Source organism: Hibiscus syriacus, unplaced genomic scaffold (assembly GCF_006381635.1).
Source record: "Hibiscus syriacus cultivar Baekdansim isolate YM2019G1 unplaced genomic scaffold, ASM638163v2 tig00111779_pilon, whole genome shotgun sequence".
NCBI lineage: Eukaryota > Viridiplantae > Streptophyta > Magnoliopsida > Malvales > Malvaceae > Hibiscus > Hibiscus syriacus.
Window position 1 is genome coordinate 584861 of NW_024063176.1, and position 13573 is coordinate 598433.

Genomic DNA, 13573 nt, shown 5'->3' on the forward strand with positions numbered 1-13573 from the left:
TACATGTGAATATTACAAATGCCCAATTAAGATCCGGATGAGGTGAGACATTTATTCTTATATATAATCATAAGTGTACTCAAAGTGCAAACATAATATTTTATAGCAGTGGACGAATTAATAAAATTTCAGATGAAAATAAATTTATAAAATTTTAAAAAATAAAGATAAATTATTAATAAAAAATATTTAAAATATAAGAAAATTTAAAAATTTTAAGTAGATGACGATCCTTTCTCAACGGGTCTCGGTGTACCAATCTTGTTATGTCTTAGAGTAATTTTATCTTTTTGGATAATATATGTATTAAACATATAAAAACCTTAAACATAAACTCTTATTAAATTAATTTAATACACTTAAGTCACTTCTCCATGTCATTACACATATACGAAATCAAGTGTAATAACAAAATATCACCTTCAATACTACTATAATAACAAATATAACCCCCAAAATAAAACTTCCATTACAATTTGGTCCCCCATCCACATTTAAAAATCAAATCTTAATTATATAACTTATATTAACAAGTCTAGAGTGGATTGCCGCAAAGAAATTCGTTGCCGTCGAACGACGAAGCTTCAAGATGATCGAACGGTGTTCCCACCGGAATCTCGCCGCAAAGACGATTATGGCTCAGATCCAAATGTCCGACGTATTTTGCCGACAATAGCGATTTCGGAACCGAACCTTTCGGGTTATTGAATGATAAATCGAGAACCATGTACTACGATTTTGATCCGAAAACGTCCGGTATGGTCCCTTCGAGGGAGTTTCGGCTCAAGTTCAAGATACTCACACCGGAGTTCCCCAACACCGCCGCCGGTATTGTGCCGGAAAACATGTTGTTGTGCAAATTCAGCGTTGCCAGCACCTTCATTTTGCCCAACTGAGCCGGTATTTGACCCCGTAGCTTGTTTATGGATGAATCAAGGTCAGCTAACCGGTTCATGTTGCCGAATCGCCGATGGAAGCTGGGATTGTTCCGGTGAGTTTGTTTCGACTCAGTAAAGCACGACTCAGCATCTTGAGGTTACCGAAGTTGGCCGGAATCTAGCCGGTGAGGATATTATTGCTTAAATCGAGATGTTTTAAGCTCGAGAGTTGAACAATGGAGGTTGGGATTTCGCCGGTGAGTTTATTATCCGCTAAGTTTAAGAAGGTGAACTTTTGGAGATTCCCAATACGTGTTGGGATTTTCCCGGAAAGTGAATTTCCGATGAGATCCAACACTCTCAAGTTCGGCAACGGCGCCACACACGGTGGAATCTGGCCGGTGATGCCTTTCCAGTCGGCTATAATTAACGTGGAGAGCTTGTCGAGTTGGAAAACGGAAGGGTTGATTGAACCAGTCATGTAACCGGAATTTGAGTGGCCGGGTTTCTGTAAAATGGGGTCCTCCGACTCACCGCGGAGAGAAACGTCGGTGAATCGTCGGATCGCAGCTGATGCCGTACCAGTTGAAGCAACAGTCAGTGCCTTTCCATGAATCGAATATGCCAAAGTAAGGTTCCTTCAACGAAGAACTTGAACTCAGCAATGCTTCTCGATCAGACGGTGGACATGCAAATACGGCGCCGGAAAGAATGGATAACAGCAAAGGTAAAGCTACGGCGGCGAAGGAGAAGATCCCCATTGGATTTTCTTTTTACCCTTTCTGTGTTTTTTGTGTGTAAATGTGTAAATTAGACAAAATGTGGATTTGTTTTTGGATCTGAAACTAAGACGGAAGATGAATGCAGTGAAGGAGAAAGAGAGAGCTGCGAAGAGGGAGATGCCCGAACGAGTTATTATGGGGTGGCAGATTTATACTACATATTTGGCTTTCGGCCTTTTTGAGGTAAATAGTATCCATTTTATTAGTATTTGTTTTTATTATTTTATTATTTATATATAAACTACATCTATTTTACAAGGATAAGTAAAACGTTTAGTATTTAAACTAATAATTTTATTTCGTTTTAGCATTTAAACTTTTATTTTTTTAAAAATTATATTTAATATTTATTTTCGTTTCGTTTTGATATATTATTGTTATAAACTTAGCAGAAACAACATGATATTTTTATGGGTAAATTACATCATTCATCATTCAACTACATTCTCACTCCTATTTTGATCACTGAAGTTTATTTTTTTAAATTAATTACTTAAGTTTCAAATTTATTTTTTATTTTAATTATATATTAATATAATAATAATAAATTATTAATAAAATAAATTAGAGTGATTAAAAACATGAGCAATTTGAAAGTTGAGTAGTTAAATTGAATTTTTTTAAACTTTAGTGATCAAAATAGGAGTGAGAAGATAATTAAGTGATGAATGATATAATTTATCCAAAAAATGCCACGTGCAACATTTCTCTTAAGTTTTTAACAACGAGATATTAAAATAAAAAATATAAACATTAACTATGATTTTGAAATAAGTAAAAGTTTAAGTACTAAAATGAAACAAAACTAATAGTTTAAATACTAAACGTGTAATTTACTCATTTTATAATAATGCTCGAGACTTGCATATTATTTGATACAATTATGGAAGAACATGGTCATGTTTTCGGTCAATCCGATCTAACTCGAAAATATATATCACTCACCTGAAATTTAGTTTGATTCGAATTTAAGATGATTTTATTCGATCTGAAACTCGACTCATCTCTTAAGATAAAATTTAAATCTGACCTGACTAGACATAATATAAACCTTTCGAATTATATCAAAGTAAATTCCGGATCATAACCTCTGACACTATTAAAATTAAAATTGTTATTTTGATTCCTTTGGGGGACCTTTCATTTTTACAATTTCGATAATTTCATTGGGCCAATAATTAGGTTTCGTTGGACAAATAATCGGGGAAAAAATTAAGGAAATAAAAAGTTGTTACATTATTTTTGAAACTACTCATGTTCTCGTGACATGTTTTTATAAAATATAATAAATAATTAAAAATTGTCATGTTCTCTTTGCGAGTTTCATACAATTTTCATCAAGTCCACATAATGAGATATTTTTAAATAAATTTAATGAAACTCGTCATGAGAGCATAACGAGTTCTACGTATACCGTAACAAGTGACCTAAATCTAAAAGTACATTTTTAACACCTATATTTTCATTTTTTTATTTCCCGTCCCCAATATTTCCAAATTTAGGCCAATAATTAGTCTAAAAATAATAGAAATATTAAATAAATAAAAAGTCACACTAAAGGTTGTAATCATGAAGAATATTGATTTTGGAGTATCTAACATGCATCAATTCACCATGATTAGTTTCACCACTAATTATGTATAAATCTTGCCCTCAATGATGGACATTATGTACCAATAACGCATTGCATTAATAATTTTATAATCAGATTAACAATCGAATCGATTCGATCATTGATTTATTTAATTGATGAATTATTGATTTCTAATATTTAGATAAAAATATATTGATAGATCTTAGTGTTCATCCTTAAAGTTCTAAATTCGAGCAGCTGCAAGATGTATATGCATTATCAATATTTAAGAAAGATTATGAATAAATAATACATTGAAATCATCCATACTAGGGATGGTTTTTTATAAAGAAAATGACCCCATTAGTAACTCTTTTTATAACCGAAAGCAAAACAAAGTTTACAACCGGACATTGGAAGGAGGAAAAGAGTATCCATGGATTATATTATTGAATAACCAATTACTTGTTACAAAGAAATATGAAACCAAATCATCTATACTCACGCTTCACACATGCATTCCATGCATAGAAGACAAGCTCTAACCATCAATATCTCCACTATTACTGCATATGATAATTAAAGGCAGCCACGAACTTACACACCAGTCAGTCTCAATGGGCTGACCATTACAACGGTTGCGAACGCCCGATACCATTCTTTGCTCAGGGATCCGCAGCACAATTTAGCTCTCTGGAAATAAGAGTCACAATCCTCTTGATTGACCTGCTCAACATGATACATTCTTGAATTGAGTTGAGTTGAGCACAATATATTAGGGATGTTTAATGAATTGAGTTGAACAACTTGTGAGTTGTTCGAACTTAACTCAGTCAAAACTCGATCGAAGTTTGACTTGGGTTAATTCAACATACGCCATTTGTATACGTGGACCACAATTTTCCATAACTTATTTTAAATGGAATTCTGATGGGAGTTGTCTCCTCCTCAAAGACAATGAGTCATTCTGCTGCGCCGCCGTGCCTCTATTGTCGGAACCTAGTCACTATAGCTCAGTTGAGCGAAGCAGATTTCGTTTTTAATTTGTTTGTTTGATGTTATCTGGAGAAACAAGAATATAAATATGCATTCTTAGTTTTTAATCGAACACTCTCATTCTCTCTCTGTCGTACTATGTTGTTATCTGAAACTGGATGACAGAGTTATCTAGCTATAAAATCTTTATGCAATGATCTATTTATTACTTTTAAAATTTTAGTGTGAAAAACAAAAATTTATTTAAATATTTGTGATCATTTTGTCTCTTTATAATTTTATATATTCTATTTGTCATATTAACAATACGTTAATGATTTAATAGAAGTTAAACTTTAATGATCACATATTAATTAAATAAAAAAAGTGATCAAATATTATATTTTTTAAATTTAATAAAAAATACAAAATTTAACAAAAATGATAATTATGTTATTTACCAATATTAAATTACTTTATAATTATGCTATTTACCTATATTAAATTGCTTTATAATCATCTACAAATAATAATTAATATTTGCATTATAAAATGTATTTGTATATTATTTTTTGTGGTGATCTCCAAACCTAACCGACAAATATTATATTTTTTAAATTTAATAAAAAATAAAATTTAACAAAAATGATAATTATGTTATTTACCAATATTAAATTACTTTATAATTATGCTATTTACCTATATTAAATTGCTTTATAATCATCTACAAATAATAATTAATATTTGCATTATAAAATGTATTTGTATATTATTTTTTGTGGTGATCTCCAAACCTAACCGACTTGAAGGCATGGTTTCTCTCTTATTTTCTGATTTCAAGGCTTAGATCGAACCTCGAAAACCACAGTATCTACTCCTCTTCAGGTAAGTCCTCCGTTTCTTCTTTGCATCTTCCTTTCACGGCGGTTCCGCCGCCGGTATTGTTCCCTTTCCTTGCATTTTCAATCCTTTTACGGTTCTGTCATTCCGAATCCGGCAGCCTTCGGATTTCCGTTTCGATCGGATCTGGTGCTGCCCGTTCTTCATAGATCTGAATCTATTGTGTTGTTATTTGTAATATACTTAGGTTGGTTTTTATAAATTTAGGGTTATGTTCTCTTTTTTTTTTTTGAAAAAATACCCAAATTATGTTTCTGGAGAATCTGATTGATCAACTGATGATTGTAATCCGTCCTATTCTGATGTCGTTTCGATTTTGTGTCGGTTATGTGAATTTTATCGTTCTAGTTTGTGTTGTTATAATGGTCGTACCTTGAGACCCTCTGCAACATCTAAATATCTTGGAAGCTTTACTTGTCCAGCAGTGACTTCTTCCTGTCAATAGCGTTTTAAGTGTTGTTTGGATTCTCTTTGCCAATGGAGAAAGGAGTGCCATCTAGCCTTTTTGTTAATGATGGTTCCTTCATGGAGAGGTTTAAACTGCTTCAACAACAGAAGGATGACAAAGACAAGGCTGCATCATTAGAGGAATCTAAACCTCCCATTGTTGTAAGAGGGTCTTCATCTGTCAAGCCTTCTATTGCTTTCAATAAAGTAGCCACGGAACGGAAGACCGCCCAAACACCTTCGGGAGGCAAGCTTGCCTTCAGCTTGAAACAGAAATCGAAGCTTGTGGCACCTCCTGTTAAGTTGGATGCAGATGAGGATGTAGAGGACCAGGATGCAGGAAAGTTGGTAGATGACAAACCAATTAAAAAGCAAAAATTGGCTCGATCTGATGCCTCCGAACAAGCTTCAAAACAAGTGGATGTTGGTAATTACTGTTTTTTTATCGTTGTTGCTGTTGGTGACGGTTGGTACTCAAGGATTTTACATGCTTAGGTTGCATGTCATATACGTTTCCAACTAGAATGGGCTTATGAATGTTTGGGCTACCTTTTATCTTGCTTATGGTTATGTGCTCACAGACTTAAATAGAGGTCTAGATAGATAAAAAAATATTCTTTTTCTCTTCCCGTAAAGAAACAATTAATGGGTGTCTAGGTTAAATAGTCCTCTTCATAAACTGCTGTGATTTATGAAGTCATCCCATCTTCTTTGATCTTAAAGTGGTTGATGAAGAGGGCAAAACATTCTTGAATTTTTCTTGTCTCATGAATGCAGCTTATATCTTATTTACCAATCATCATTGATGGAAAGAGATGTTCAATGAAAGATTTGGAATATGTGGCACGCCTGCTACAAGAGTAATTTGCATTCTCTTCTTGATGCACTTGGTATTAATCAGTTTTATAAGTGATATGCAGCAGCACCTTCTCCAAGCGATCTCACTGTGAAGAAAGTTGCCGACAAACTGGCTAGTTTTGTTGCCAAACATGGAAGGCAGTTTGAACATATTACCCGTCAAAAAAACCCTGGAGACACACCTTTCAAGTATGTTCATTTTGCATCAATCTTTGCTTTTCAATATGCTTGTCCCCATGAGTGCATTCTTGTCCTTTTGGGTCTCCATGTTTTGTGTATTTGATATGTTACTGTGTTCAGATTCCTTTTTGATGAGAGCTGTTCTGATTACAAATACTATGCACACCGGCTTGCTGAAGAGGAAAAGTCTCTCTCAGAGAACAAGGAACAACAAACCCCTCAAAGTGGTTAGTAACTTTTCCCCCTTGACCATTCTTTCAGATAGGAATTCTTTGGATCAGTATGCTCTCACTGCAAACTTTTTGTGGCAGTTTTATCTGATTTAAAAAGTTACTTTTGCTATTATTTATTTCTTGCTACTCAATTTTCTGTTCTACACCAAATAATAAATATTGAAGTTACCAGTCATGTACTATTAGGCTCGGAAATGGCTTCGTTAATCTTAATAAATTTAAGATTGATGGATATTTGAAGGTGATATGTCTTGTTCTTCTGTAATGACATGATTAATGCTTTATGTGGTACAGGCATTTCAGCTTCCAAGTTCAGCTCTATTAGGGCTGTTCCACACCAATCAAGTTATCAAACACCTTCCTCTGCTTTGTATGATAGTGATGAGCCTAGATCTTCGGTGGGAAGAGCAGGTGATGATGCATGAGATATTTGCTTTCGGTTTTTTTATTGGATCAATGAGTTTTGGCTTTCTTTGGCTTGAAATGACTAGATTTATCAAGTTCTTGGAGTAAAAAATTATTGTTCTTTCATTTCTCCATCATATTCTTCAATGTCTACTCTATGGGATATCTGTCTGTTCATGATTTTTTTATCAAAATAATCTGAAAGTGATATTGTCCTGTTATTAGGTTTCTATCTTTTGGCCAGTCTACACTTATGATTGTTGGTTAATGATATACATCATATTTTTCTGTTAAATCATCCTTCTAGAGTGGAATTTGATATAAACAATTATGGTGTATTATCAACTTGCAATTGTACATATGACATCGACAGACATTAGTAATAGAAAATTTTGTTTGCCTGATGTTTTATTCATGCTTTTCTATGGTGCAGGCTCGTCCAGTGCACCGTCAGGTGCAGATCCTATTGCAATGATGGAATTTTACATGAAGAAAGCTGCTCAGGAAGAGAAGATGAGAATGCCTAAACAGTCCAAAGATGAGATGCCACCACCTCCTTCCCTTCAAGGTGATTCTTTATCCTGATTGAATTGTGTGTATGTGTTCACATGTACATGCTGTGTTTTCTTTTCCTTCTAAAATGCATTTCCCTCTTTCTGTTGGTTTAGCAGCTCCTGCGAAGAAAGGTCATCACATGGGCGATTATATCCCACAGGAAGAGCTTGAAAAGTTCTTGGCTGCCTGCAATGATGCTGCAGCACAAAAAGCTTCGAAGGAGACTGCGCAGAAGGCAAAGATCCAATCTGATAATGTTGGGCATAAACTCTTGTCGAAAATGGGTTGGAAAGAAGGTGATTTATCTTCTCTCTTTAATATCTATGCTTGCTCTTGTCTGGCACGGCCTTTGTTAACCAAAAGTTTGGAGCTCAACTTTAAATTGGGATAATATGACAACTGAAAGCTAAGATAAATCATCTGGAAGAAGTGTTTAAGTGCTACTGGCAATAGTCTTCTGTATCTCACAATTAAGTTATGCTGCAAATGCTGGTTTTTTTTCTTGTTTGTTTTTCCTTTGTGGTAGTATTATTGTACTATTTACTAAACACATCTTTCATCAAGTTTAGAGGGTACGTGAGTACCTCACTAATTTGTCAGATTGCTTGCATTCATGCTGTGAGCCTATTAGAGGCGATCTTATTATTTCTTCGGATGGTGATTTTCCTTTCAAATTTATTCACTGCAGATTATTGAAAAATGCTCGATTTCATCATATATAGGTGCATTCTTTTTATCCCCTGAAGGGAGGAGTTAAATATCTTGGCTGCATGGTTTACAGGTGATGGTTTAGGCAGTTCGAGGAAAGGTATTGCGGATCCCATCATGGCTGGGGATGTAAAGATGAACAATTTGGGGGTCGGCGCTCATAATCCTGGAGAAGTGAACCCAGATGATGACATATACGAGCAATACAAGAAGCGAATGATGCTTGGCTATCGATACAGACCAAACCCCCTGGTATTTTATATGTTCCTTTATGTACAATGCTGTTATTCACATAAGTAGATGGCAATATTTTGGCCTTGAATCGATCTAATATGTAAAAATCTATATTTGCAGAACAATCCTCGAAAAGCATACTATTGAAGATTCGTTGTGGAAGATATCAACTTGTGTAGGATGTGGTGGAGGAATAAAAGTTTAAACGTGGTTGATCTTATGTATAACATATACATTATGTAGATATTTGTTTTTCGTTTACGACGGAGGTTTCTTTTCTATGTGGGATTAGATCAAGCTCCATTTCGTTTATTCAGTGTTCAATTGACAAGGTTTTGCTTCTGATTTTCTAAGAAACCCAACTGGCGATTTGAATCAATATAGGAGGAAGCTGTGCTCTCTTTAACCTTTCATCAGTGATGACGCACTTATTCTCTCGAATCCAAGAATTTTAAAAAGAACAAATTTTTTTTTTATCATTAAGATCATTAATATTCTTTCTCGTTATTATTAAGGTCATTAATATTCTTTTTGTTGTATAGTAACGCATCATAATATAGGTATAGTAATTTAGTTTCAATTAAATTAAAGTTCGGAAGTATTACATTTATTTGTATCGGGATGTAGATGACATATTAGAGACAATAATAGATGCCCCGGTAATCAAAAATATATTTATTGAATGTACAGTTCAGCATGAAAGATTCAGCGATTTGACTAAACTGACATTATTTAATTGAATATTTACTTTTTTAGCATCGGTTAATATATATTTCTTGAAGTGGCACTCTTTCGACTGAGCCGGCGAAAGGTGCGTCCCCGAGGACTCGTTTTACTCATGTTTTCGTTGAGTTGGATGCCACGTGTGGTAGGCGCATCCCCGGGGACGCGCCTTCACTGTCACGCTGGTATTTTGTTTAATAATAAATATTTTATTTTTATTATTATTATAAATTAATAATATATTATGTAAAGTGTTTCGATTATAATGTAAGAATTATCAAATGTATTTTTTTAATGTGTGTTAAAGGTGGAGTGAATTATCTACATTAATATGATAGAACAATATATGAAAACCAGTTTTGATTTTATTGTAGTTATAGGAAAAATGTATGAAATTATAATATTACACATATGGTTATATTATTATTTTTGATTTTGATTATCGATCTATTAATTTTATCAGTTAATTATTTAAATGTTATCAATCTAGTCATCTCTTATCAATATTTAACGAAAATATTGATGCATAAGTTAATAAATTAGTATAATTACATATTTAATCTTCAAGACTTACATATTTTATGAAATTAGTCTTATTGAAAATTTAATTTAATAAATTTAATCCTCCAATCAGAACATGAAATGTGTCATCGTATACATAAATTTTTTAATAACTTTTAATTTGTTTAATTTAATATTTTTCTCTACTTAGAAGGTGGAATTATTATTATATTTTAAAAAAATTTATAAATAATAATATTAATTATTATATTAAATAAATATATTGAAAATATTTATGTATTTAAAAGTTAAAAAAATTATTTAGGTGTACATACATTGACATATTATATAAATGCAATAACATTAAATTATTAGAAACAAAAACATTCATTTAAATACAATATTAATTACATAAGAGTTAACGGTTATATGATGATAACAGAGCTGGACATTTTTTTCTATTGTGCTCGATGTTTCTACAATGCCCACATCGTTTTTGTTCTGTTGACTTCTCCCGAATATCCATATCACAATGTATTCTAGTAGATTTTGGACGACTTGAGTCCCTCAATAGCAATGGATCTGGTACAATTGTAAGCCAAGTTTGAATCTCATTTGGGTCTCTTTCGTTTCCTATAGGCGGAAACTCAAATTCATATACCTTGAATACTTGTGAAAGTTGGTATACGGGATCAACATAATTTTTGTAGTCCATTTGAGTGCTTGAAAGAAACCACAATCGCACCACCTCTCTTGCAGATTAACTCTGAAAAAGTTAGCTCCAATCCCTTGCAGCGGACGTGGCATTTCGGTTACACGAAACAATTCACGGGTGCGAGAAAAATTTGTAACTAACATCCCATTTGATGCAGTCACTTTTTTCTGTAAATCAACTACTAGTCTTGGGAGGTAAATATGGTCGTTTTGCATCCAAGTAAGAGCTTGTCCACCGAGCTTTGCAAAGAGTTGACCCAAACGAAAATAAGTCGTTTTAACCAACGTCGTGACTGGTAAATGACGCGCCCCCTTTAAGGTTGAGTTTATTGCTTCAGCCAAGTTTGTTGTCATATGACCATAGCGATACCCCCCGTCATATGCATTTGTCCACATTTCTTTGCTGATGTCCATAATGTACTCGCACCCCTTCTTATTTTTGCCAAACAGCTCTTGTAGCATCGACTCAAACCTTTGAGGTAAGAGTTCGTAACCTAAGCCATTAGGAATATGTAATAGTTAATATGAAGTATAAATAAGTAATAAGAAATTGATAGAAAAATTGGGAAAAAGTAACATACCCATCCGCACGACTAACTGACGTTCATCGTTCTTCTTGTATTTTCCGTAATAGTTTGCAGCAATATGACGAACACAATAACGATGTTGAATATGTGGAGGTCTATACATTGTACCCAAAGAGTCCATTGCTACTTTTATCCCGGCTCCTCTGTCTGAAATAATGCATACTCGTTCCCTGGTGACAACATGTAAACGTAATTTTTTAAGGAAAAAAGCCCAAGACTCAGTGTCTTCTCCTTGAACGAGGGTAAACGCAACAGGAAGAATATTGCGGTTTCCATCTTGGACCACAGCCAATAATAAAACTTGCTTGTATTTCCCATACAAGAAAGTACCATCAATTTGGACAACTGGTTTACAGTACTTGACTGCATTAATACACTGAGGGTAAGTCCAAAAGACACGGTAAAATTGGCAGCGATCGCAAACCATTCGATCATTCACGTAATGATGTTGAGTTTCGAACTCAACAATTGTCCTGGGATTAAGTCTTTGCACAACATGAAACCAACTGGACAGCTCGTTGTAAGAGGAATCCCATTCGATCATTACCTATTATTTCTCAGGGGACTTGAAGGCGCGTTCCCGGGGCGCGCCTTCCATTATTTTGTCAGAGAATATGTTATCATTGACCTATTATGTCACTCATGTCCCTCGGGGACACTATTCATATCATTACCTATTATTTCTCAGGGGACTTGAAGGCGCGTTCCCGGGGGCGCGCCTTCCATTATTTTGTCAGAGAATATGTTATCATTGCCCTATTATGTCACTCATGTCCCTCGGGGACGCTATTCATATCATTACCTATTATTTCTCAAGGGACTTGAAGGCGCGTTCCCGGGGGCGCGCCTTCCATTATTTTGTCAGAGAATATGTTATCATTGCCCTATTATGTCACTCATGTCCCTCGGGGACACTATTCATATCATTACCTATTATTTCTCAGAGGACTTGAAGGCGCGTTCCCGGGGGCTCGCGTTCCATTATTTTGTCAGAGAATATGTTATCATTGCCCTATTATGTCACTCATGTCCCTCGGGGACACTAGATGGATTGTGAAATCAGGTAAATTATAACCAAAATTTAACTTCTTTTGAAAGTTCAGCAAGTTAAGAATAAATTATACATATAGATTAATTTAAGTTCATAACTTAAATTAAAACGTTATGTGAAGTTTGAATAAATTAGATAAAATGTTATGGATAAATTGAATAAATGTGAAGTGATAAGTTGATTGTGACATTGAAATTGTATGGAATGAGCATCGAGATGTTTTTACGAATAAATGTGAAGTGATAAGTTGATTTTAATGTATACGTTTTAATATATATGTTAATGATAAAATCATATGTATGGATAAATTTAATTTCAATTTAAGTATTGTGAACTATAATTGGAATATAACTTTTAATTTCGAATACAATTGGAATATTAAGTTGAAATTTAATGTTAAATTTCAAATACTATAATTTATATTTTAAATTTAAATTTTGAATAATATTATTTTTATTTTTATTTTAAATTTTGAATAATATAATTTGTATTTTAAAAACATTTATCAAACATTTAATGTTAAATGTGAATAAAAAATAACATTAAAAATATGTATGTAACAACCATGAAACATTTAAATAACATAACCAAATTACATAAAATTCTGAAATATAACTATTTAAATAACATTAAAATACAACTGGATCACTGATGTCGTCTTCTCGAATGAGTTCCACATGGTGGTGGTTGTCTATTTCGTGGAGGATTTCTTCGTGGAATTTGTTCTTCAGTCCCCTCATCTTCACTATCATCATCAGCAACATTTTCTTCATTTGGTGTAGATGACGCTGAAGGGGCTGAAGGGCCTGTATAAAATAATGACCCTGGAGGAGTGCTAGTAACAATCCCACCGCTCCCCGGGAACTGTGAAAACTGTGGAAACATTGGCATCGATGTCTGTGATCCAGATGGAGATTGAGGTGTCTGCGGAGAAGCACCACCAGCCAAATAAGATGCATATGAACCATATGTTGGATCATTAAACATAGTCGTATATGCACCTCCATATGGTATAAAACCCTGCGGGCTAGGAATGTAACCTGGCGGGCTAGGAATGTAACCATGCGGGCTCGGAATGTAACCTGGCGGGCTAGGAATATAACCCTGCGGGCTCGGAATGTAACCTGGCGGGCTAGGAATGTAACCCTGCGGGCTCGGAATGTAACCCTGCGGGCTCGGAATGTAACCCTGCGGAGATGGCATATGAACTGGTGGGCTTGGCACATAAAGTGGAGGGTTGGGCATGTACCCCTGCGGCATCGACGGATA

At 34.2% G+C, this 13573-nt stretch overlaps 1 protein-coding gene and 1 pseudogene across 4 annotated transcripts; one reads left to right on the forward strand and one right to left on the reverse strand.

Annotated features, from left to right (window-relative positions):
• Positions 1–326: 326 nt before the first annotated feature.
• LOC120170300 lies at positions 327–1647 on the reverse strand (annotated as a pseudogene).
• Positions 1648–4977: 3330 nt separating this feature from the next.
• On the forward strand, positions 4978–9049 carry LOC120170439 (SURP and G-patch domain-containing protein 1-like protein). Of its 4 annotated transcripts, none has more exons than XM_039178369.1 (9): positions 4978–5093; positions 5534–5982; positions 6476–6602; positions 6714–6820; positions 7121–7237; positions 7665–7799; positions 7900–8082; positions 8568–8746; positions 8849–8875. In XM_039178369.1, the coding sequence occupies exons 2-9, from the start codon at positions 5586–5588 to the stop codon at positions 8873–8875; spliced, it is 1272 nt and encodes a 423-aa protein (XP_039034300.1). In that variant the 5' UTR covers positions 4978–5093; positions 5534–5585. The 4 variants fall into 4 exon arrangements, with proteins under 4 accessions (XP_039034300.1, XP_039034299.1, XP_039034301.1 ...); XM_039178368.1 differs by having other exon boundaries at positions 4996–5093; positions 5531–5982; XM_039178370.1 differs by lacking the exon at positions 4978–5093 and having other exon boundaries at positions 5431–5982; positions 7903–8082; positions 8849–9049.
• Positions 9050–13573: the final 4524 nt, after the last annotated feature.